The sequence below is a fragment of the Catharus ustulatus genome, chromosome Z, assembly GCF_009819885.2.
Source record: "Catharus ustulatus isolate bCatUst1 chromosome Z, bCatUst1.pri.v2, whole genome shotgun sequence".
Lineage (NCBI taxonomy): Eukaryota > Metazoa > Chordata > Aves > Passeriformes > Turdidae > Catharus > Catharus ustulatus.
This window is the reverse complement of record NC_046262.2, coordinates 40,829,870-40,856,459: the sequence shown is the minus strand read 5'-3', so window position 1 is coordinate 40,856,459 and position 26,590 is coordinate 40,829,870. Positions and strand designations below refer to the sequence as shown.

The 26,590-nt window shown below is 39.6% G+C and overlaps 2 protein-coding genes across 9 annotated transcripts in view; both read left to right on the top strand.

Annotated features, from left to right (window-relative positions):
* The first annotated feature begins 421 nt into the window (after positions 1-421).
* Positions 422-5,497, top strand: PRXL2C (peroxiredoxin like 2C). The gene is given in 8 exon segments (XM_033086271.2): positions 422-867; positions 869-980; positions 982-1,230; positions 1,689-1,757; positions 3,266-3,319; positions 3,758-3,863; positions 4,081-4,212; positions 4,815-5,497. Coding segments are annotated over 8 exon segments (912 nt in total). The 5' UTR covers positions 422-805; the 3' UTR covers positions 4,943-5,497.
* A 2,600-nt stretch (positions 5,498-8,097) lies between these two features.
* Positions 8,098-26,590, top strand: part of CDC14B (cell division cycle 14B) — a 53,790-nt gene continuing 35,297 nt past the window's right edge. For 4 of the 8 annotated variants that reach the window (XR_006163158.1, XM_033086265.2, XM_033086266.2 and 1 more), the window contains exons 1-4: positions 8,101-8,325; positions 16,131-16,224; positions 17,108-17,183; positions 19,071-19,163. Coding sequence is in view for 6 of the 8 variants with exons in the window: in XM_033086265.2 (XP_032942156.2) it covers positions 8,166-8,325; positions 16,131-16,224; positions 17,108-17,183; positions 19,071-19,163 (423 nt within the window). In the remaining 2 variants the exon portion in view is untranslated. Of the gene's footprint in view, positions 8,326-16,130; positions 16,225-17,107; positions 17,184-19,070; positions 19,164-26,590 lie in introns of all 8 variants that reach the window. The other 4 variants (XM_033086269.2, XM_033086268.2, XR_004420841.2 and 1 more) reach the window with 3 other exon arrangements.

The window sequence follows — 26,590 nt, the reverse complement described above, 5'->3', positions numbered from 1 at the left end:
GGATAGCATACAGGTAAGTGAACAAAGAACCCAGAAGAAAACAACAGTGGGGAATACTGCCCATATTCTTTCAGAATCATAGAATCAATTATGTTGGAAAAGACCTTTAAAATCATTGGGTCCAACTGTATCTAGGAGAACTGTAAGTTTCATAATTTTCTGAAGTCCTGTACTAATCTTCACTAATTTGAATTCATCACTTTTTAAATAAAAATCCTTGTGAGGACATACTGAACTGCAAGACTTAACCTGTTCTGTGTGCACACTCCTGGTAATATAAAAGCAGAGGCTTAACCCAAAGCGCAGAGGATGCAAGTTTGAATCACCTTAACATATAGACCCTGGGATAGTCTGCCAAGAGAAACTTTGGAATTAATAAAATCACAGAGTTTCACAAAGCAGAATAATTTATGGAGATCCCCCCAGTCCCTGATACTTCTTGTTCCTCTGCCCACTAAGAAAAGTACCCTCATTCTTGTAAGGTTTCGGCTAACACAACAATCTAAAAGACTACAATACTCTTCAACGACCTATTTTAAGAACTGTTTACTCATTTCTGTATGCACTCGAGCAGTTCTGCCTTTCAGCTGTCAAGATACGGTGAAGCTCTGTTTTTGCATGAACAGGGACCCCGGGTTTGGTGTGGTTTTGTCTGATAGAGCAGCTCGACCGCTCCTCCAGAACAGTTTCTAGCTCGCTCTGCAGGACTGTGGCCTCCCGCAAGAAGAACGCCGACTTCGAGGCCGTGGGGCCGTGACTGCTCCGGCTGGCACACCATTCCTGGGAAGCTCCGAGTGACTCTGCTATGTTTCCCGGGCACCAACTGCACCCCGGCAGAGAGACATACTCTGGCAGACGGGCGCTGCGCAGGCTGCCCGCTCTGTCCATCCGAACCCACTAGCTCCTTCCGGGCCACGGCGCGGCTGCCCGAGGTCGCTCCCACGGACGGGAACGAACCGCTCCGCTCCATCCCGGCCCCGTCGCTTCCTCGCCGTCGCACACCGCCCCGCGCCTTTCCGCCGCAGCTCCGCCTTTCCTCTCGGCGCTCCCATGGCCGGGCCCGCGCCGCCGGTCACGCAGCAGGTCGGGCGGGCGCGGGGCTGCGGGCGGCGGGCCGAGCAGGAGCAGCTGCGGGAGGCCGCCCGCTGCCTGGTGCTGGACGCGGACGGCAGGAGCGTGCCCTTCCCGGCCCTGTACGCGGAGCACAAAGCCATCGTGCTGTTCGTGCGGGTGAGGAGGGGCCGTCGCGGGGCCCAGCCCGGCTCTGTGGGGGCTGGGGGATGGCGGGGGTGCGGGACCTCGGCAAAGGCTGGGCCGGAGCGGAGGAGGAGAAAGCACAAAAGAGAGCAGTACTGCTCCTGGGACCTCCTGCTCTTTAGTAAAGTGAAACACTGTTTACCAGAAAGGAAATACTTCTTCAGCCGGGTGTTCAGGAAAACAAGTATCATGTTCCTTTGTTTACCAGCTGTCAAGCCAGCTAAAATATCTAGAGATAAAAATATTCGCAAGGCTGTAGGCCCAGTGTCCTTGTTCAGGCTTGGATTAAACCAGTATCCTAACCCAAATTTAGTGGCTGGAATCTTCTTTCCCATTCCTTGTTCCTTATCACCTCCAAAGTGGTGTGTGCCCAGTCTGCTGTTTCATAGCTGTGCAACTATATCTGATACATTCAATTGGGTATGTTGCAGAATTTTTTGTGTTACACCTGTAAGGAGTACGTAGAAGACCTGGCAAAAGTCCCCAAGGCATTTTTACAAGTAAGTAGTCTGCCCTTAATGTGTTTGTGACTGCAATCAAGCAGATCTGTTATGTCCAGCTACAGGTTTACGTAAGACTTCTAGGAATAAAAAAAAAAAATTTAAAAAAAAAAAAAAAGGCTCAGAAGAATTGCTTGCTACAACAGCAATAATGAATCCGCCTAGGAGGCACAGGAAAGGATTTATGGCACTAAACAGCATTGCAACAGCAATTATTTCTCCCTGCCCTATTAGCTTGGTGCTCTTTTTACTGTTGTGCTCAGAACAGTTAGACAACATCTGACAGGCATTTCTTTCAGTATTAGTAGTGACCTGGACAGCTGTCTCCTGACTGCTAACTACTGCCCTTTTCATTATGCTAGTAGGGCTGACTGATGGTTGTGCACAGAACAAGATCAGAAAATTGATCTGGATTTAAAATAGTATCTTTTTCTATGGTGATCTGTAAGCTACATTAGCAGTGTGTCCTACTGTCCAGGGCAGCTGCACACACAGGAATGATAGTGACAGAAAAGAGAAGTAGAGTGGGCAAGGGTTGCTATCGACATGTATTTTTTTAGAGAAGGCAATGATCTCCTGCTAAATGTGGAAGGTCAATCTGTCTCTTCTAGACTGCTGATTGAAATTCTGTCATACTTTATTCCCAACAGCAACATAGCCAATGGCAGAGACTCACGTCATTGCTGACAGCAAATCCATCTAAGATGGACTAGGAATTTGAGGACAAAAAGGGACAATCTCTTTGTCAGCTTCCCTACTCAGGACAGATATTTCTAAACTGTTTGATCAGTGTTACTCAGAAGAACATTTTCTTAATTTGGCTCCTCAAATGTATATAGAGAGTCAAAAATGTCCACGCTTTTCTTAGTGCAAGTATTCTAGTTTTAGGAGGACTTCTTTTCATAACAAGCAAAGTGATTTTATATAGGAAATGATTCTATATGGGAAAGGCAAATATATAATAAAACAACCTTGTCTTTATTAACTGTTTTTACTGATATCAAAATGAATTTCAATTTTGGGCTCTGTTTTAGACTCAGGCCTAAGGCTGCACCTGTAAAAGACAGCGCGTGTGAATGCAAGTTATATCTATCAATGGGTCCATATATGTAAATCACACATGTTCAGCCACCATCATTTGTGTACCACTTCTTTAGATGTAGGTGCAACTGAGTGGAAATTTTGAGTTTCCAAAATCATAGCACATTACAATCAATCAAAAAGACAATCCTACCTACCAATGCTACAGGAAACTCAAAGTTTACACAACTATAATTAAAAAGTTATCTTTAAAAATAATTTTTCACTTAATAAATTAATGTAGCTGCTAACTGTGGGTGATATACAAAAGTGCAGTCTCCACTCATGTAAGCTATGTTAACTTCAAATACTTTTAAGTCAGTGCACTGCCATCACTAACTCAGGACATCAGATTCTCTTAATGCTTTGAAGCGAAGTAGGAACACCCAGTTCCTCTTTACAGCTTCAATACCCATGTTTTATTCTAGGAATCTAATGTGAGGCTTATAGTTATTGGGCAGTCGTCATATCATCACATTAAGGTAAATAAAGTAGTCATTAAATACAATGTAATCTCTATTATGTCTTAACGGTCTGTGTTGAGGGATTTGGTTTTCATGAAAAGGTGGTCTTTTGCAACGACAAAAAAAGATAGTATTCATGAGGCAGTTCTAATAGTAATACATGACTAAAGCAAATAATTAAAACTGCTGTTTAAAAATCATCAGGAGTTGCTAAGGTTGCATCTTTTCTTGATTTCACTGGAAGCTTTGTTTTAACAGAAGCTTTGAGGCTAAAAATATTTCCACTGTAACATAACTAACAAATACACAGTTTTCAAATAAGAGGGGGGAGTGTGGAGCTGGCAGGGTGTCAGTATTTTTGCTGTTGTCAGTAGACCCTAACTAGTTACTGCCTTAACCTTACAAATATAACTGTCTTTTTGTGTGTCTGTCTGTGTGTATGCCTACATTTTGCAGCCGTTTTGCAGTTTAACTGGGTATACACATGAAATGTACGTAGATCCACAGAGGGAAATTTATAAAGTACTTGGCATGAAAAGAGGTGAAGGTGATAAAGTATCAGGTAAGAATAATTTTCTCACCTTATTTAGACTTTCACAAACAAAACAAAAAAGCTCTGATAAAATAGTATGATCGTAATGTAAAGAGAAAGTGAGTTGTCCACCAGCCTGTGAAAACACTAATAATCAGGAATCTCTAAACTATTCATAGCAGCTGTTCATTGTTGTTGTTTTTCATTTTCGTATTCTAGATAACAAGTGTTTTGTGGTTTTGTACAGTTCGGAGCCCTCATGTGAAATCAAACACACTTCTGGGAAGCATTAGGAGTATATGGAGAGCAATGACTGGCCCAGCTTTTGATTTTCAAGGAGACCCTGCTCAGCAGGGAGGAGCTTTGATTATAGGCCCAGGTGAGCTGTTTTGTTTTGTGTGAAAGTTACAACTGTCTCCTTCAGCTGTTAGCTGCCATTTTGCCTGCTGTCCCTGTGGGTCCCAGGGAGACAGTCTAGTGTTGAACTGTGTGATTTCTGTTACATGAAGAAATCTGCAAAGTGTCTTTGTGTAGTCCCATCTCCCTCAGAGGTGGCATAAAACTGATCACAGTCCTGCAGGAGCTGATTGTAGTGCTGATGGAACAACTGCCTCAAATTTTAGAGGGTTTTCTTGACATCATGGTGTTTGCCTACATTCTGGTTTCACATTTGATTTGAGGCATTTAATGTGGTTGTAGTAGACCATGAAGGGGAAATTGCAACATGACAGTCATCACATGATTAGGAAACATCGTGCTACAGCAGATTTAAACTAACTAGGTGCCTCAGTGTTCCTTTCTTCTTTAATATAATTAAAAAGCCTTTTGCCATTGTTTAAAATACAGCATGTTGTGCAGTCTACAAGACTAGTACACATTTGTACAATAACTGGTAGGTAGTCAGAATGATGCTTTGATTCACTTACATCTTTGAATAAATAAATACGTTATTCAATAATTTACATGTTATTCTCATTCCAGGCAATGAAGTTCATTTTTTGCACCTTGATAAAAACAGGCTGGATCATGTTCCCATTAATACAGTTTTGCAGCTGGCAGGAGTTAAAACAGTGAATTTCTCAAACAAACCCCAGATTATTGACATATGACACTGATGTAATATATATTTTTTTTAAATTTGTGCTCTACAAGAACAGTTCTCCAGTGAATTCCAACAAGCATTGGTTCTGTTGTGTCTTTGTGGGACATCTGAAACCTCACGGAGAAAATCAGAGCGTAGAATAAACTACCTGACACTAGAGATGGATACAAAAGTGTTATTTCCATTGAGTACAAGATAAGAAAAACTAAACCACAACTGAGACTGATTGCAAAAAATCCTGGAGCTTATTATTGTCTCATCAAACAATTTTGTTAATATATTTTAAAAATCATTGTTCAAGGTGCACTAAAGTAAGAAGTCAGATTTTGCTCAGGAAAAGCTTGGGATTCTTCCCCTCAGCAGATCAACACTGGCTTTCAATCCAAGACTTCTCAGCACTGTTTTAAAGCTTCCAGCACTGTATGAAAATTTTGTATTGAAATACGCCTTGAAAAGTCACAATTTTGAACACCTGGACTTAAGCTTATGCCTACTTTTGCATCTGGCACTGGCAGAAGTTATGAAATACATTTCACAATTTCAAATAAATATTTTAAATACATCATCCTGGATTGTCTGCAATTCTTTTGTGGGTTACAGAAACGTGGGTCTGTAATACCAGAGAGAGGTACGTCTTAAATTTGTGTCTGATCAGATTATTGGTTCTGGAGTAAGCCAAATTATTTGTATTCCTATGAAGATTTGCAAGAGAATGTCCTCCCTTTGTATGTATGTATTTTCTCTCAGAGCAAGAGGTCTCTGAATAAATTGTTCTTAGTTATTTCTGTCTTAGACAACTGAAGTAAGCATCAGAGCATTTCGGGTTTGCAGTTCTGGCATATTTCATATTACCCATTTACCTACAAATGTTTATGTTCAACATCTACTGCTTTCATTAAAGTAGACATGCCCTCTTTCATCCAGGAGACACTTCTTTTTAGCAATTTGAAAAAAAAAATGTCCAAGATTTATGGAGGAGCATATCCTTCTCTGCAGTCTCTGATCTTTTACCTTCACTGTAAAATGCTACCATACGTACATGTCTCACCTGCAAATTTTCTCCCCTTTTAAACTTTAATGCAATTGTGAAATGGGATTTTCTGAAGATGTTTGTTCCTTCATCCATTAAGGTCACTGGCAGGCCCAAAGCAAAGTCTGGAAAGCTTTACACCATCAAAAGCATGTGAAATTAAGTGCTGCTCCTTGATGGAAAATAAAAGGCTTGCTTAAGAAACATAACAATACTAAACAATGTAATTCTATTAAAGATACTATGCCTTAGCAACCTATTAATTACACTCCTAATTTAATATTATGTGTTTAGAAGAAGGATATTATTAATGGAAAAATACTGTTGTCAGTTCCTTGCTTTGATTAAACAGCACTCAGCACAGGGCTAAAAGTAGTCATGTGCAGACTCTGAACCCCGTGATTTAGGGCTGGCTAGAGGCTTCTTCAAACTTGGCATTACAGACTGGGGCAGGCAGCTCAGGCTCACAGGGGAGTGAAGTCTGCTTTTCATGAACCACTACCCCTGCAGTCTCAAGAAGCTCCCTCCTCCCTCTAGCAGTCCCCTAGCTCAACAATATTTTTCAGCATGCCAGGAACTCTGGAATGCATCTGCCTCATGTTACTTAAACAGCAGCCAAAAGCAGGCTGGAAAACTGGTTGTATGTTTGTAAAACAAAGAAAAATTATTCTCAAAGAGAATGAATGGTGAATACTCCGTTTATTTGTAGTGCTTCCACTCTGCTTCATTCATCTGATAATCACAACCAAGGACACCGATTCTCCTTCCACTTTTATTTTGCAGTTGTTCTTGGTGCTTCTGATTTTAAAGGAACCATTCTAGCTGCCTTCCTGCTTCTTTTGCTCTTAGCAGAATTAAAACCATATACAATGGAAATAGTTCTGTTGGTCCTCATAAGCACATTTAACAAAACTAGCTATAGCAAAAAGAACCATGGACTATTAAAAGATATTGGAATTAATTAAACTGTAGTCTTTAGCTTGAAGTCATCACCCTCACTATTTCAATACTGACAGGAACCATACCACAACCTCTGTCCTATCCAGCAAAATCACTTCTTCAGAAAGTCTAGCAAACAGCAGACAAACAAAAGGAGGGAGGAAGAGAGAGGAAGATTTAGCAGAAAAGCAGAAGTGTCTTCATCAGGGCATCGGCCTTGCCTTTTGCATCTGGCAAGAGCTTAAGAGGGTTTGCTGTGAGGCAACGACTCCCACATTCACAACGAATTGGAGCAACGGCAACGACATTCATCCCCGGGAGAATTTGTTTCCGAAGTGTCAGAAGAATTTTAGGTCTCTGGTGTTATTTAGAAAGGATATTTTTTGAAAAGTCATGCAGTGTAAAGTGGCAACTAGTAGGTTTTCAACAGGTTTCCCTCCAAAAATATGCACGCCCAGCAGATGGTAGAATACTTCCTCAAGGGCTTTCATTATGGCCAGTGACACGAAGGTGGAAAGGGAGTGTTTTTCAGTTGTTTTATCTACTAGCTTGGTCTAGTGCTATGGCAGCAACTGCGTGTTTTAAAGTATCACTGTATCTAAGAGGGAGATTCAAACCCACTTATTTAAACTTTCCCGATAAGCCCCTTTACCGTTCAGACCAGGAGCCTGCATGCACTGTACTGTTTTCCGTTGGCCTTACAAAGTACCACGTCCTAGGGCCCCTCTTTCGGTACGTGTCCGGAGGGGCACCGGCAGGGCTGCGCGGCTCCAGGACAAGGCAGGGGGAGCACGGGCGGCCGCCGGGCGGCAGCGGAGCCCCTTGGCCCGGGGACGGCAGCCGAGCCCCCATCCCGGGCCGGCAGCGGAGCCCCCCGGCCCGGGCCGCGCTCCCCAAGCCGGGGGCGGCGGGCGCCACGTCAGCAGCGCAGCCCGGCCGCGCGCCCAGACAGGCGGCGCCCGGCGAGCGGGGGCGGGGGGGGGCGCGTGCCCCGGCCCACCTGTTACCGCGGCCGCCGTGACGTCACCCCCCCGCCGCTCCGCGCCGGTGACGCCACACGGCGCCCCCAATCAGGGGCGCCCGTTGGGGGTGCGGCGGGCGCTCCGCCGGCGGCGGGGCGAAGGTGCGGCGGGAGGGGGCGGTGTCCGTGAGGACGCGTCAGCCGCCGCCACCGCCCTCGCCGCCGCGGGGTCCCTCCCTTCCCTCCGGCCGCCCGGTCTCCGCGGGATGAAGGGATCGTAGCGCCGCGGCCGCCTCCGCCATGAAGCGGAAGAGCTGGGCCGAAGCGCGGCGCCGCGCAGCCCCACCGCCGCCCGCGCTGAAGAGGACGAGGAGCGCGGCGTCGCGGGCGGCGGGGGGCGAGGAGGAGCGGCGGCGGCAGCTGCCCCCCGCCGGGCTGGAGACCTGCCTGAGGATCGCGGGTGAGGGGGTGTGCCGGGGGCGGGGGTGTCCCGGTGCCGCGGTGTCCCGGTGCCGCGGTGTCCCGTCCCGTCCCGCCGGCAGTGGCTCCGGGTGGGCAGGTCTGGAACTTGCCGTCGGCGCGATTCGCGGCGGGACCCCGCGGCGCTCGGCAGCCGCTGCTGTCCGGGCGGTGGGCTCGGTCGGTCCCCGAGCCCGGAGCTCTGGCGTGTCATTTAGCCAAATGCTGTTCGGAGCCGCGCCGCCCGTCCAGCGGGGTAGCTCATTGCCCGTGTCCCGATAGCCCGAGCCGTAGCACCGATTGCCTTGTGCTGCCAGAGAGAGTAAACGGAAGACAGTGTTAAACACGTTCCTGTCCGTTCGACACGTCGTGGGGAGGAAAAAAGGTAGCGTATTTCTCCGTGTCTTAGGGGGATATGTATGCACACACACGCCCGCGCATATATATATGTATATATATGTGTAGATAGACACAGATACTTGTTTCTCCCGGTGCTTGGTAGCTAATGGGTAAAGTAATGGGCAAACGTCGCACCTCCTCTTGACACGCAAGAGCCAGCAGCTTGTGCAGGCAGGATTGCTCCGTGCCGTCCCTCCTTTTCGTGACTCCAGGCTCCGAGCCGCGCTTTGTTTTGGCACATGAGTCTGCCTCTTTTAAGAAGCCTGTGGGATCACAGCCAGAAAATTCCGTGTTTAGGGTTTGAGTTCCCCAGCTAAAAGACGACCTTAAGTTTAGTTTGCCTAAAGGCAACAACAAAAATTACTTTTTAAGTCGTATGTCATAATCTCGGAATTTTAGTGTATTTACAACTTCTCATAAAAAGCAAGAAATAAACCTCCAGGTACATCTCTGTGAAGGGTATGGGAAATATCTGTGGACAGAGCAAGCAAAAATGTAAAGAGCAAACATGCAGAAAAAACACCAATGTACCTTTTATTTCTGTGCCAAGAAGCATGGTTCCTTATATTAACTAGTGTGTCTCCTAGATAACAGTATGTTTAGAAAACCATAAGATTTTGTTTTGAAAATTTGGCATAGCAACATAGAAGGAATGTAAACTGCCAGAGCTTACCAGATTCTTCTTTTTAAAAAGCTTTATTACTGTCAGGGAGTAAAATCCTAAATATTCCAGAAAAAAATCAGCATTTTAGGCCTAATCTACACAGAGAAACATAATGGTGTAGTTATCTACAGAACTCTAAGGTTCTAATAATTCTGTATGTGTTTTGTTTCTATAGCAGTAACTGACATATAGGACAAGATGATAGTATGATTCTAAAGTGAGTTCTGGAAACCCCACATGTGACAGACTTTTTGCTATCAAAGTGTTTTCACTACCTGGATTACCATGCAGCCCTGTCCAGCTCACATCTCCAGCAAACCGATCTGTCTAACCATTCTCATGAAGCAGTTGCTTGGATCTGGTAATGCTTGTCTGGCATCAACAAGCCCATTTAAATTACTGTATTTTATCCTTCAAGGAAGTGTTCACCCATTTAAATTCAGTAGAGCGTCTAGGCTTTGACCTGTGTTTTTTCAGTGGGATTTCACCATATGCAGCAGTACCTAGTGTAGTAAAATTGATTAAAGTTCACTAGATTATTATATTTAATATACATCATTTTGTCTTGATCTTGCTGTGCACAGTGGCTGCTGTTTATTGTCCAATTTTTAGTTCTGATTCAAATTACAGTCTAATGCTCTGTTTGCTGCTATATCATACTTATTTTTTTGAAGTGAAATCTTAAAAGAATAAGCTAACAGGCTTACCCTTTTGTTCAGCTGTTTTCAAGTTATGTCAAGGTTTGAAATGTCAATTCTGCCTTCTCATAATTCATTTCTGGGAAGTTAATTAATAGTTGTGGACTAGAGACAAAGCATAAGCTCTTATTCTTAAAAATGGACATACTGGTAAATATTTGAACCACTGTAAAGGCTGAGAGATCTGTGTTAGCTTATCTGCTTACAGAAACAGTGCCAAACTTACTGAGAACATTGCAGGCTACCCTTATTTTCATCTTTGCAGAAGACAGAAGCAGAACATAAACCCACATTTCTGTATAAAGATTTACAGATTTTTGTTGTATGATGTTACATTCATAAAAAACAAAGTTTCAAATCCATTGTAGGAATTTTGTACGCAAAATACTTACAGTAATCATTGCATTTCTATATTTTGTAATTAATTGTATGCATCAGCCATATGTCAGAATAACTGTTAATTAAAACTTGCTAAATATTCTTGTTTACTATTAGGACTAGTTCAGGAAATCTGTCCTTTTAAAAAGTTGTTTATTTTGGTGTGTTAAGCTGCCTGGTAAGCTTTATCATTTTCTCTTTGTCAACTAGTGTGTGAGGCTTGCTGGTATGAATTCAATTTGCTGGAACTGAATGCACTTCTGTTTATTAGAAGCATATTCCCATATCCTTCTGATCTCTGAAAGAAGTCATTTATGTGATCTGAATAAAATGTAACAATGCTCTGTGAGATGCTTGAAAACTGTTCACTTCCTTTCCTCGGCTGGTTTTCTTTCTTGCACTGCTTTTGTAAGAAACATTTTAAAAAGGAGGTGAAATTAAAATGCAAAAACCTCTGGCAAAAGGTGTGGGTTTCTCTCACCTATTTTGAGTAGGTAATTCTAAAATGAAATAGCTACAATAACCATAATAATACATGGAATTAAATTTTAAGTGATATATGTGTCATGGGTAATATCTTAACATTTGATTGTTCTTTCTGCTGAATGTATATCCATTTTGTTTGCAGAATGAAACTAATATCTTGTAGGGCACTATAAGCTACAGTGTACATACCTATTTTTTTTCTTCATTGAGAATCATTTTACTTACACTGTCAGTTGGAGCTGGTAATTAAATATTCATTTTAATGTATTCATTGATATGCAGGTTTGCTTTTTTTTTTTGGTTTTGTATTGCACTTGTTGGTTCTTTCAAACCATTAAGTTGTCTTTTTCCAGGAGTGCTGGCTTGTCATTATAACTTTTGTCTACCCAATAGAAAACTATTTTTCTAGAATGCTAAGGACACTTCTAGTAAGTATCATTAAGCTTCCAATATTTTGACTGTCAACATTTTCACTTAGTTTTTATTATGCAGCTATCTCAGTACAAAAATTGTGTTTATTCTATTATCAATATGACCTCACCTACTTGTGAGTCTTTTCCAAAGTCAAGATTTTGAATACATGTTAAAGGCTTTTAGTGTCTAATCTAGCACTGAAAGTGCATGAACATATGCAGTCTCGTGTATCAGTCAAGAGCAGCTGAGTGGAAGCACTCTATGTGAGTGAAGTAACAGTGTTGATCATTCACGACATGGCGCTGAAAAGAATGCTTTCATAGTTTATTGTTTAAAAAACAGTTCCTTTATCTTTTTAGCGTACTTTCATTTTCTTTTTCAGAGTCCAGGCTGTTGTTCCAATTGCCAGCGCTATCATTAGCTAAGTGTGAAATATCATAGTGATGATGACTGAATTAATTTTTTCAAGGATAGAAAGACTAACAAGAAAATATTTTTTTTTTTTGCTTTTTGACTTGATATTGCGACAGAATTTACCTTCTATGTTTTCTTTTATGTCTTTCAAATATTTTGTAGTTTTTTAAGTCAAACACAACAAAAATCCATATACCAACTCTGAATTTAGAAATACACTCCTCTTAAAATAGTAAAAACTCTTTGGTTAAATTCCTGGTGATCCAAAAGAGACTAACACTGGGTTTTGTTTTACTGTCAGTTGCTGAGTTTCTCATCTAAGGCGTCTATTTAACAATAGAAATGTAGAATTTCTGTTTGTATTAAATAATGTTTGCTGATCATATGTGAACTTGTCCTGCTACTAATGCCTGTTTAATATTTAGTTGACCCTTAAAGTCATTGTACCAATTAGGTTGGAAGAAGCCTCTAAGATCATCAAGTCCAACTGTAATTCTTGAATTAATGAAATCACTTTCTTGAAGGCCTATGAAGCACAACCTGAGAAGCATCAGTTTTGTTGAAAGGAGGGAGAGTATATTTTCATTTCTTAATTCACATTAATGTGATTTTTGAAGTGGTGGCTCTCAGTTTTCTACACATTTATTTCCACAGAACACTGTGGCTCTGATAAACAAGCAGAGTGCTTTCCCTTCTGTAACACTCTGCAATCAGCTTAGACAGTCATGCTTGTGCTAGCTTTAGTCTCACTAGCTGAGATACCAGCAGTAACACAGTTGTGGTAACCTATGCCTCAGTTAGGGGTATGCAGGCTGTTTTGTTGTACATTGGATGCTTACTCAAATTAGTTGCCTGCAGTGACATTCGTGCTTATGTATTTTAATTGTTTTGTTATATAAGGCTGAAAATATTAGGTGTATTTGAAGTATATCTAACATGCTGCAGCCATATCTCCTAATTGCAGAGCAGTTGCAACCTCTAAGGCAGTGAGCCCTACTCTGTCGTTCTTCTGAGAGATGATTAGAAAGGTCTGGTCTACTTTGATAGTTTTAGAATGATTTTTTATCAGAAATTTGCAGGAACTGTGAAGTTCTCAAGTGAGCTATATGTAAATGAAATAGTAAAAAGCTAAAATTAGCAAAGGAAACATGAAGATAATAAAAAGGAATCCTTGCTCCTGGCAGTCCAAACCTTTGTGAAATCCTAGTGAAATCAAATCATCAGTGCTGGAGTGTATTTTATGAATAAACTCTCAATCCTGCAATCAGATCCTTAATGAAGGAATTCTCCTTTATCTTAATTTCTGTGAAAAAAACCAACACACTAATCCTTGATTAAATAGAACTTGGAATGTGTTTGGAAAAAAACAGGTGAAAACAGATGTGGTGAGTAATACAGCATTTGTCAGGTAGTGTACTGGTAAATCAGTGGAAGGGTAAATACACTTACAGGAAATTTCTTCATTCTAGAATCTCGCCATAGGAAACATGTTAAAAAGATGGAGCCTGCTGTTTACATAATAGGGAGTGATTGTTAGCAGTGTGCAGGAATGGACAGTTTGTCAGGATATTGGCATTTGACACACAGTGCTCTTATTGTGAGGTATTTCTGTAAACTCATTAAACTCAAGTTTCTTTCAGGTGTTTTAAAAATAGCAACAATGAGCACAGTTCAGAGCAGAACCATTGCCAGTAGCAATTCAGAAGGCCTTATACACACTACCTACTGAAGATAGGAATTCTTACTTTTTGCAAGCTGCAGAAGCTTCAGTAACAGCACTGAGGATGCAAGTGATTATTTTATTCCAAATCCTGTTTTGGAGCAAAATGCTAAATTATTTTTGGTCTTTGACCTGTGCAAATTATATTTATTTTCATTTTTTACCTCCTTTTGTATTTTAGATTTTGGACTGTTCTTTGCAAAGTACTTTTATATTTTCAAAAGTGATTTAAAGTTTCTGTGAAGAAGCTGAAATGTAAAAAGGTAGCGTTTGAGTACTCGAGGTATTCAGTTTGAGTACTACTGCCATTCTTCCCAGACTTTGATGTGGTTATTGTTTGTGTACAATAAGGAGGGAGAGCTCAGTCTAGTCAATAATGAGTCTGGCACTTAAGGACAGATGCCATGGAGGGAAAAATTTTGGCTGCATATTCCTGCTGTTAACCCTCAGCAGCCTAGTTCAGTGAACAAACTCAGAAGATTTTTCCTTCTAAGGAACCTGGTGGCAGCTAGCCATTAAATCAGTTTAGAAGGGGTGTGAAATTATAGCTTGGGCCTGCAGTGACATGTGTTGAATCTAGCAATGCCAGTTTAAACACAATCCCTGGATATCACATCCTCTCAGTTCTCCTTTCTGCTTCCTCACTTACCCTCAGTTCTCCTGCACGTTACCTCTGTTTCTCAGAGTAGAGGGAAGCAAGTCATCAAAGCAGCTTTTTACCTTCTTTTCTACTTTTCTTTTTGTCCTTTCCTTTTTCTTTTTTTCTTGCCTTCTTTTTTCTATTTTTTTCTTTTTTTTCCTTACCCTCCCTCTTTTTCCCCTCTTTCATTTTCCTTTTTTTTTCTTTTTTTTTTTAGGATTTCCTAGGGATAGCTGTTACAGTTTATAATTCATCCACGTTCACAAGTTCAGTGATTAACACAGTGGTAGGGAACCACCCCCAAAAGTCCACCCTCAGGACTACCTCTCTGTGAAGCAGTTTTTACCATAGCATATTTTGCACCTAGCTGGAGTATTGGTACACTTGCTTCTCCACACATAATTCATTTTGTGGGCTGGTGTAGTCACTTCTTAAAAATGCACACATTACTCTAAATTTTATCCTTTGGCTTGTTTTTGGGAAATGATTTGGTAAATGCCGGGAGGTACAGAAGCAGGTAATGTGCTTCACATCTACTACTTGCAGCTGCTCTGCTTACAGGATGGGACTATTAGAAATTAAATAAGCAAATTGGGTCCCTTGTTTTTGCTAGGGAGTAACAAAGTGCCTGACTTTATTAGGAGGACTATGCATATACCACTATACATACCATTGTTCCTGACTTGTAAATGTTTAAGCCAAACCATTCACATCAGACTCCTGTTCTACTGAAAAAAGCATTAAGAAAATGTACATTTTTTGGTGGACTTGGCTACCTTCGCTCTTGAGATACTAGTCTGTATAGGTGAGCACTGAGCATGTGACTGTTGAAATATGGATATGGTAACTCCATGGCATACTTGGACATGTATTTCCAAAATAAAAGTAATGGTTTCTAAATGCTGGTCATAGATGATGTTTTTTGTAGCTTAAAGTGGATTATCCCCCCACTGCTGTCTAAAAGCTGACATAAAGTTTTTCCTCATCACAGATCATGTTTTAAAATGATACATGCTCGTGGTCTGTTTTGTTATTTAAATAATATCTGTTCTAGGGAACTAATTTGCAGCAGGGAAAAAAAAGAAAGCTTTCCTTTTGGGTCTGAATTTTAATCCAAATATTTTATGATGATATTTTCTCTGCAGGAGGAAGACAAGTATTGCGGTGGTGCTGCAAGCCTCAATTTTTATTGACCAATTACCGCAAGCACAGCAATTTATAGCAGGAGCACAGTCAGTGTTTAAAGTTCACTGGGGCTTCGGCTTCCCCAGCCATAAAAGTAATTTATATCCATGTGAATACCACTGATATTTTTTTTCCCCTCAGCTTAACAAAGGAAGCCAGGGCAAGTACAAGATACCTCCTGCCTGCAGGCACACAGGCTTTGAAGGGGCAGCTGGGATGGTGATGGGAATTCATTTGGAGACTTCCAGGTGGAGGCTCGGCTGGGGCATCCATGGGCAGCATGGGCTGCCCAGTTGCCTCTCTCCCTGTTGCCTGCAGGCTTTAATTGCATGGCATTACTGTCAAAATCATGGCTTTACAGGAGGAGGTGCCTGTGTTTGGTGTGAGTGTGCTTCATCATTTAGTTAAATGTAGGTGCTCAGAGGTGCAGAGGGATTTCTGGTTAAGTTCGGGGGGGTGGTGTGTCTGCATTGGTATTTGGAGTGCAACCAAACCTGCCAAAGGAGATGTCAGCTGTGTATGTGGGTGCAAGTCAGGCTCCTGCTATTTTGCGAAGTCATCAAACAAGGAACACTTTGGGAAAGAAGACTGAAGAGCTGTGGATTATGGGAATGCTGCTGAATAAAAAGCTTCAATCTTTGTGTGCCTTGTTTATTTAACACTGAAGAAATAATAATACATAATTTAATACTTAACGAATTTTATTCATTCTAAACCATTCAAAGTTGTCCCATTGGCAAGTAATACTTCAGACTTTCAGCAGAAAAGCATGATATTTATAAAAGCTTCCAATTTTCTTGCATTTCAGATCGCCTTTATTTTGCAATTCTCTACCAAAAACCAAAGAGTGGAGCTGCAAATACCCATTATTTCTGCATAGATGATGAACTTGTGTATGAGAAGTAAGTACCGACTTAGTTCTTTTTCCTGTTTTTACACCAAAATAAATTAGTCAGAACAACAGCAGTGAGGAATCAGTCTCATTGGAGAAGTAATTACATGAGTTTGGTCTTCTAAGACTTACATGCCATGATGATTTATAGGTCTTTGAATGGTTTCGTGCTTTCCCATCAGGATTCCTTAAAAACATTTTCAAAGCAGAAGCTTTCATTGTGCCCATTCCTGTTAGAAGACACAGAAGCGTGATGCAGCCATATAAATTCAGAAGTGCATATTGTATGCCAGACTAAAAGGGGTGTCTTTGGTTCCTCATGTGTTAAGTGGAATGTGTGAACTTCCTAGAATCACAGAAGAAAATGGCAAAGTCAGTTCAAGCCTTTATGAGCTGACAATGGATATATTATTTCCCCTGCAGTGAACAGTGTTCGTCTTTTACATGATGTGGAATGTTGTTAATTCTTCAAGTTTTGATCAAGGGCATGCTTTCTGTTTTTTAATGCACTAATCAATCTTTATTCTCTGTGTTCCCTTTTCTCTAGCACTATGAATTGCCTCCTTTTAAAGTAAAGCTTATGAGTTCCTCTTAAAATAGAGTTTAAAAGGTTTTGTTGCAGAGTGATACAGTAGTGAGAAATAGTTCTTAAAATCTGGGGTATTGGCTTTGAATGGTGCTGTGTGGAAAACAAAAAAAATATAGTCCGTGTTTAAAGATGACAAAATATTTCCTCCAACAAAACAGTATGTATTTATGTAAGAAAGCCTGCTTGTTTTTAGAATGATGTACATATATCACATTCATATTATTACTCATTTCTTTGTGCATCTTGTTAAAAAGAAAGGGCATTTAAAGAGGTCATGTACAATTTTTCCCCTTTCTTCTAACAGCTTCTATGCTGACTTTGGACCACTCAATCTGGCAATGGTCTACAGATACTGCTGCAAGCTAAATAAGAAATTAAAGGTAATGCTTGGGGTTATTAATCAAAAGCCAATGTTACTGGCTTTTTATAAAAACAAAAACAACCAGGGCAAAATTTCTTTTGTTGTTGTTATTCTTCAGGTACTTTCCTGTTTTCCTAATCCAGCTGAATTCTGAACATGAATGCTATGTTTTAGTCAAGTGACTTTAGGGAGGAGGAGGAGGAGGATCAGGGTGCAAAACCCACTTACTTTTAAAAAATAGAAGATGCACAACAGTGGCAGTAGCTATCATTAAGCTTCTAGAAGATCAGTTGCTAAAAGAATACAGCCTCTTTTATAGGAAAAACTTCTTTTCTAGAGTTCTATCTTATTGGCAATCTGCCAATGTTGAGTGAGCTCGAGGGGTGTAGTCTTATGTTTTTATTTGAATTTTTTTTTTTAACTTGTTTTTTTCTTCTGATGCTGACATTCTTCAGTAATGAGCAACATTTGATCTTTAGTAGCATTGATAACATTGGCCTGAAGGAGGCTGCTTTTCTCAAAGTGCAGATCATTTTCTCTTACAGGAGCTCAGTAATTTTTGAGATTGAACTCTTGATAGAGCGTAGTGTCTTTAAAATGGATTTCTTGAATTTATTAACACAACTGACTACAAGCAAGTTAACCTTTAGTAGATGTTGGAGTATAAAACCTGTTTGGCATATAAAAATCTTAATTTTGTTAATGTCAATCATGGTTTGCCTCTTCAAAACTACTTGGTCTTTAAACTGCCACTGAGCTATGAAAAGTGGGAAATACTTAGCACATTATAGAATAAGAGTGTATATTTTTTTACATTCCTTGATGTGTGTCACAGATAATAGTTTGCATAATCCAGACTTGTTTATTATTCATTAGGTCGTAGAAGCAATTGGCACCCACAGGTGTGATGTTGCTGTTTTGTGGTCCAGGCTGGGAGGTAGTAAACTCCCACCTGGATAACTGTGGTTTGCCAGAGATTATATTCTCTGATTTTTGTGTACAGGATGTTCTGAAGTAACACAAGTCTATGTCAGTCTCTTTCCATGTCTTGTGTTTGACATGTTAGGATTTCTGAGAACCTATTTCTGAGAACTTATTACTGTTCTGGGTTTGGGGTTTGTTTGTTTGTTTGTTTGTTGTCTTGAATGTGTTGAATCTGGTATCATGAACAAGTAATATTGCTATTTAAATGGACAAAATGACATTTTATGATACCTTAGCAGTTGATCAAAGTGTGCAGTTTCAAATACTTCAGAATTTGTTTCAAGGGCCAGTTAGGGGATAACTGCTACCGCACGTCTGTGTCCTTTCTCTTAAAAATGCAACTCCACCCACATCCTAAGATAAATGGATAAACTGTATGCCAAGCCGAGATGACACTTAAAAAAATTACTTGTCATGAAGTTAAGAAATACATTAAAAATATTTTAATCTAAGCATGGTTCTAATATTTAGAAGCAAACACTTGTGGATTTATCTACATTTGATTTTGAAAATTGAGTGAAAAGGTGTAAACTCTGTTTTTAAAATATTTGCAACTTAAATACACCTGTGATGCTTTTGAGAATGCCATTTCTATTCTCATAAATGGCTACCTGTTACATAAGCTTGAAGTAAAAAATGCTAACTAAAATACAAATGCATTTAGGGAAAAAAAGATAATATTTCAGTAATTTGTATCAAAAATTATTTAGGCTGGATATTGGGAAAAATACTGGAAGAATCTAGGTAGGGATGCAATACAGTTTTCCAAAGCTTCTGAGGGACTACTCTACAGTATTTTTGATTCTTTGACTATAGCTGGATGAAAGGAGATAAACAAACTCTTGCATTCCTCTGATTTTATGAAAGGAAGTATAAAAGGTCTAAAATGCAAAATCATAATCTTGTTTATTTCTCGATACAGTCATTTTCATTGATAAGGAAGAACATAATTCATTATACTGGCTTTGATCAGAAAAAGCAGGCGAACGCCGCATTCCTTATAGGCTCCTACGCAGTAAGTATTTAACTTTTTGCATCAGCTGCTGACTGTTCATTTTTTCATACTCAATTTTTAGAACAGCAAGATAAAAACAATTCTTTTCTTTTGAATAATCATCCTAATAGTGTAATTATAGTAATGTACCACACAATAAGAGAGTTTCTAAAGTCTAGCAGATGTGTGAGTGAAGTTATATGATTTTAGGTTTTTCCCCCCTATTGCCATTTCTATTCTTAGGAAATAAGAGCATCACTGAAAAAAATCAGTATTAGTATTTTCATTTAGAAAAAATGGTTACTTCTTGAAGTTTTGCGTTGCCCCAACCACACAACCTCTTTTTCTTTTTTGTAATAGAAGAATAGTATCTTGTACGAAGTATAATGTATCATTTACCAGCGCATGTTTAAATAAACCTTTCCTTCCCCAGCTGATTGTTCTCTAATACAAGGTAATCTCTTCAATTAACCCTGGAGAAGCAGTGAGAATGTGTGATGGGCTTAGAGCCTGTATAAAGCCTCGGAGGATACAATGTTGCTGGAAAGGTACTAAGCTAAGTCTGTGACTGCAGAGAGGAAAGGGACTGGATTTACATCACAACTGCATGTATTTGGTACACAAAAATTTAGTCAAGGAATAAAATGCTGAATACTCCAGGATGAAAGCTGTGATGCACCATATTCATGTTCTGACTTATAACACACCTTGGTTGTAACCGTTTTTCTTGTTTACTGAGTAATGAAATGAGAAGCTACACACTTTTTGATGTTGGAGATTTGAGGGATTGAAGTTCATGTAGCCTTAGGTTATTTCTATTTATTGGCTGCAAAGGCTACACAGTACTTTCTGTGATGGCAGGCAGTCTCTTTGCTGCCTTTCTGCATCATGCAGGATGTCCATTTTCTGTTCTTTGGGGTTTCTCTGTTGTCAATATTCTATAGCACTTTTTACAAATTGAGAACTAAATTTCAGAACATGTCACTCCTGGTGTTTGAAACACAATTACTTAGGAATGTTGCTGTAATCCTGTGCATTCTTAAACCACATGGAGGCTGGAAATATGAGTTACTAAGCTTGTTTGCTGTTAAGGGATTATGTTGACAAAACAGCTGCAGCCTTTAGGAAAACTACTTCTTCCTAATTACTCAATCATGATTGAGGCCCAGAGAGTGAGAGAGGTCTGGCTTCATTTATCAGCCATTATTTGGAAAAAAGTGGACTTTGATTTTTCCTGCTCTTCTTCTAAATTTGTGTAGTGGCGTTGTACGGCACAGCAGCTGACATTCTGAGCAGAATTTTGGTTTAAGAAGATTAACTAATGGCAAAACAATCTAATAAAAAATACTATGGCTGGCTATGCAAAAGTATACAGAAAACCTAAAATAGATCTAATTTTTGATCACCTGGTAGCCCTGCCATGTTGCAATAGTAACATCCAGGTGAAGGTGAATGCTTCAACACTCTCGAATAAACCTCTAGGATTAATGTGTATGGCTTATGACAATCCAAAGCACAGTAGTCAGAAATGGAGGCTGTTGTTGATGAGTAAGCAGTTTTTGCTTTAGAGAGCTGCACTGAAGAAAGTGGGAGTTGCAGAGTAAAGAAAGGATGTTCACATGCACCCATGACACGAGATCATGTCTACCTAGCCAAGGCATGTGGTAGGGCTAGTTGCAGATAAATGGCATATGGTAAGAAGAGGCTGGTCAAAACCACCAGTAGTTCTCAGAGTTTGGAGAAGTTCTTAAGTTACTGTATTGTACACACTGAATATTTTGGCAGTTTCCCTGAAAGGCCCAGGGGAAAATGAAGCACAATACGAGTATCAGCCACCTCCTTGCATGTAGGCATGTCTATCTTGCAAATTTGCAAGTCTAAGATTGTTAGTGAGCTCTAGCTAGATGCTGACTGTCTTTCCAGTGCAATACATTTTGGCTTTTTTCTTTACAGTAGGATAGAATTTCTTCCCAGTTGCATGTAGGAGGAATTCCATAGAAGAAAGATCATGGAAGAAAAACTGTGCCTGAGGCTTTTTTTTTTTTTTCCTGTGGCATGCTTTGATGAACTTTCATGAAGAGGCAAGCTTAATTACAGAGCTTATTGCTGAAATGCTCACACATACTTGTTCCATATTTCTGCTTTCTGCAGGGAGAATTGATATGGGATCTGTTTGGAATGCCTGATAAACATGTCTGTATGCATATTTTCCTGATTGAAAGGAAATATTGATTACTTCTTTATTTAAAACATATGTAGGCTTAAGTGTCTACCTTCTTTAATTCAGAATGCTTTGCTTTTTGTTGAAGAAGGATCCATTCAGATACTGATCAAATGTCTAAGGAGTTTTTCTGTAATTTTAGTTAATCAAACAGTATGATAAAATAATACTCTTGGTAATACTCTTTGTTGCTTGAGCTGATTGTCATAAATTATTTTCTGATCCTACAGTATAAGTTGTAAGTTGAAACTGTATTTTGTTTTCTGTGTATTGAATGTGTTTTCTTGATTCTATTTTTTTAGCTTCATGGTAGGTTCCCATTTCAACAGTTTACCTTAGGTTGAGGAACTCTGTGGGTAAGCACTGCACTCCCACTTTGTAGGAGTTCCGGTTCATTCAAGGAAGAGCAAGAGAGTAGAAATGGAACGTGGCCTTTGCAGATTTAGTCACAAAAACAGTGCTTGTCTGCTTGTGTTTGGTAACTTAAGCACAGTTTTGGGTGCAAGTTGCTCTGTAGGTGCAGGTGCTACAAGTTACTTGTTAGGAATAACAGGCTGCAAGGTTTTCAAGAATAGCAAGGAATAGAAAGGCACAATGAGTCTGTGTGATTTCTGGTTTTGTTATATGTATGTATATATATATATATGTTTTTTAACATTATTATATTTAAACTATAAAATTGTAATGAATTGTATATGACTAGTCCTCCTCTGGGCCTTCTATGTCCTCATAAACATTTAGCTTCTGAGCATATCTTTTCAAAGGCTTGTTGACCTCAAATTTGTATTCTAAAACAGAGTATTATAACTTCTACTTAGAGGAATAGGGATATATTAGCATGAATTATCATTTGTCATCTTTTGTTCAAATGTAAATGTGTGTATATGTCTTGTGGATCTATGCTCATTTGGACCACTAAGGCAATTATGAAAATCTTCATTAGCTGTGGTGTGGTAAGGGCAGCTGTTAGTGTTCTTGTTTTCAAGCAAAGTCTGTTCTTAATCTTTTCTTGACAGTTGATGTGTTTTAATGTTTCCCCCATTCCCCTTCATCTAACTTGTCTTTCTTTCCTCTTCAGTGGAGATAGTTTATGAGCTGTCCAGACTAAATACTTCTTTCTCCCCTCTCCTGCATCTCCTGCTTCCTTCCAGGTGTACTTTGATGTGACAGCACAACCTAACTCAAGCTCTTCAGTATAACATGGCCTTAAGAGTGAACAACTAAGTTTACAAATAGATTGTTGTATATGTAGTTTTAGAATAAAATACTTATTTGTTAGAGTAAATCTTAACAATTTAGACCTTAATCTCTTTATTGTTCATCTGTCATCTATTTTAATTCTGTATTTTGTTTCTACATTTTTACGGACATAATGGGAATAATATTCTTCTATATAGGTTAGCAAAAATTTTGCACATTCAGCCACACAAAGGGTAGCCAGAATTCATTGTGTTGGGGTTAAATGTTTACACTTTATTTGGGTGGAGGGGAAAAAGGGAAAGAAGAGGGGGGGAAGCTTTTGTTCTTCACCTTTTAAAGAAAAATCTTTTCCTTGAAAGCTATCTGCACTGTTCAGGCCTTACCACACTACCAAAGCAGCAGTGATCTTCTGAGTTGATACCTACAGTGGCTTCTCTTGATTTTCACCAGGACTTGGCTGTGGGTGAGGAGTCTGCTTCTTCCATCATTTCTCCTTCTATATTACGAAAGAAAATGTACCCTCTGTGCCCTGTCCACCTAATTCCCAAGCTCCCCCCTCTCCCCTTGGCTACATTAACTTAGTAACAGTGTTTTTTTTCTCAGGCCTGGCACTAATTATGTACTTGGAGGGTGACCCTCCCAGGGCACCGCCCCATGAACTGCTGTAATTCAGGTCACCTTCTCCAGGACTCATCTCTGTACTTTGTCTATTTTCTCATCTTCTTTCTTCGGGGTAAGCAGCGTTTCCTTCGTCTGTTCTAATCCATAGTATTGGTTTTTTGCCTTTTCAATTTGTTAGTGTCCTTCCTAGTTGTGGGCCTAATGCTGGGTAGAAGCTGGAGGTCGGAGAATCAATTGACACTAACTGGTGTGAAATTGAACTGCTCTGTTCTTGCTGTGACACTTGCAGAATTATCTCTGGCTAAGCCTGAGATAAACCTGTCTAGTGATCCAGGTTGGGTGGTGGTGAATGGGTAACTGTTGTAGTGCTCAAATTTAGAGTGGGTAAACCCTGTTTACCCTCAGCTATGTTTTGGTGAGAGGTGCTTGATGAGCAAGTGACAGAGACAAGATGGACAAAGTACTGAACTTTCATTTAAGGAGAAGTTGCCTGAAGTCTTGGCTGTCTGTGAGTTTGTGTCCTCTAAAATGCTACCTTCTCTGAGTTGCATTTGGGAAATCATGATTAATCTTCACAGCGGCAGATTTTCCTGCTGTTTGTACTAGGTTCTATTCCAGGATGTTCCTACAAAACTGCTTGTCTCCATCGGAAAAGAAGGGTTGTTCTTTTGGAGTTCCTCACTCTATAGTCTTAACTTGCTTTCTTACCTGGCATGAAGTAGTGATGTGCCCAGTCCAGTCAGTTCAGGGGTTTTTATACTTTCCCTCTGCTGTTTAAAAGGTAGTTGGAGGTTTCTTGTTTTTGCTTATGATGAATGAAGAGAGTTGCCAGAGACAGGCAGTTATTCTCTCTCTGTTGCTTTTATCCACATAATGACTGTGTTTCTGCCAATGATGAAAATGCTAGCCACATGCATTTCTTCACTACAACACAAATCCATACAGGAAGCTTTTTGTTCTAATAAACTTCTATTTTAATTTTGCGACGTGTAACACTTTGTCCAAAGGAATATTGCTAGAAATTTAATCTACTAACTGAGTGGTATATCCAATTGACGTTATAATGAAATAAAATATTTAACACTTTAAAGTTATAATGAGCTTGTATTTGAGTCTGGTCGCACGCAGCAGTTACTTGCATTTGTTCAGCATGTGTGGGTTTAATTATTTGCTGTTTACAGCAGTTCAAGCTGTTTTGGGTGAGTGACATTTTTGGAACATAGTTGTATCACATAAAATTGCTTGTTAGCAGTTTAAAATTAATTATGTCATTATTTTCTGGCTTCCAAGCCAATGCTGGTAAAATGTATGATTTAGGTAGCAACCCTAAGCAGATTTTTCAGTTGAGGGTGAACAGGTGGATAAACATGATTGTGTTGAGTACATCATAGATATGAATTTAAAATCCTGTTTACAAACTTGAGTTGATATAGTTCTAACCGTAAAGCTTATTTCAATAGCCTGTTTGATTTTCCTGAAAAAGCAACAAGTTATGTCATAATTCTTATTATTAAATAAAATACTAAATTACTATTATTACATGTTTTGTCTCATATGTGGCATTGCTATTTCACTTGACAGTGCCATGTATTGAAAGTTAAGATGCCTTTTTTAACCAGAGGCTCATTTCCCTCTCCACCAAGAGTACTTTGCATCCTATTGTGAATACCATTCCTATGATTATAACTCCAATCTAGGAAATAGTTGCCTAAAATTAAGACTAGATTGAAAACACTAATGAATCAGATGAAAACCTGGCTTGCTAAAAGCTCTCATTTTCTGGCTGATTTTAAATTCTCAAAAATAAAGACTGGGTCACCTAATTCTGCAAATTCTTGTATTTCGTTGAGTGAACTTGAAAGTGGCTTTTTGACCGCACAGCGATGTTGCAGGAGGAGTGCTTGAGTGTACCTTTCCCAGTGTTCAGTACTTGGATGGTTCTTGACCATTCACAGAGGTGTCTGTAGTTCCTTAATTAGAAACAGATGTCCTAAATGAAAAGGATTATTAGAGCATTGTTAGTGGTTCAACTGCTAATAGCAAATTCCCGACTATATGTTCAAGTTCAGTAGGATATTTTTTTGTATGCATAAAAAACCCCAAATTTCTAAATGATTGTGATAAAATGATATGTTTGACTTGAAAGACATCAATTCCTTATAATAACAATTTTCCTGAAAGATACTTAAGTAAAAGATTTTAGAAGCTTTTCGTATTTGTGTGTGTATGGATACGTATGTATACTCCTATCTGCACTTGGATATCACTGTAGGAAAATTTTAAAAGCTGAACTTGTAGATGCACGCTGCATTGCCTAAGTTTTTTTTTTAAATAAGGCCTTCTTTATTTAATATTTCCCTAGCTGCAGGAAAGGAGCCCCTTGGGAAATAATTTTAAAATTCTGATAGTCTTTTCTTCATTTGTATCTACACAAAAGGATAAAAATTATCCCAGAGAATGCCTGCTACTGCTAAGTAAAAGCTAATATATTGCTTGAAATTTATTCTAATATTTTTATCTTTTTAGTAGTAATTTTCATTGGTTGCTTTACTGGCATAAGAAAACAACTTTATTTGTGAAAGTTTTCATCATCTTTGAAAGCACAGCAGAAACCTAAATTGTAATCAGCGTCTGGACAAATTAGTTTCAGCTGTTGTATATTTTGATTTCTGGAGTTTGTCTTCTCTCATTTCCTCTCCTTCCCCCAGTACATACCTCATTAATTTACAAATATATCTTTGTTTCTTTATTCATCAGATCAACATTTCCATTCTCTTCTTTTCTAAAACTTCAGTTCTTCTTGCTGCCTGAGAAAATCCTTCTCTCCTGGAACACTTCTGTCTGCTACAGATATTTGATCACTACTGCTTTCTCTTTCCCGTTTATTTGCTTTCTTTAGTCCTTTGTTCACTCACATCATTCCAATGAAATTGTTCTTCTTTAGGGCCTCATTGGCCTCCTCCAGGTCAGAAATAGTATTATATTTAGTTTTATATAGATACAGATGTCTCAGGAATATTTTTTGAACTGAATCTTTCTTTAAAAGCTGACTACTGTGTTTTGGTTCACTTCCTGGAGCAGTGTAGGAGCAATCCGAACAGATAATGGGCATTCAGTCTGCAGGACTACACTAAACCCAGCTGTTAAGCTTAAAAGCTGCTGGAAGTACATAGTAAAGATGTCAGATCTTCGATGCTGGCTCTCTGTCTACATTTCCTAAAGTAGATGTGTGGCCTCTGTTGCCTTGACATCTGTTGCTTCTCTGAGCTTTGCTGCTTCAGTCTTACCTGTTACCATACCTGGAATTTAGTGCACCCCAACCTAAAAGCAGGCCTCACCCATGTTCAGCCTTCATCCAACCTTGGTTACATCCTTGGTTACAGGGTTTCTAGCTGGGTACTCCCTT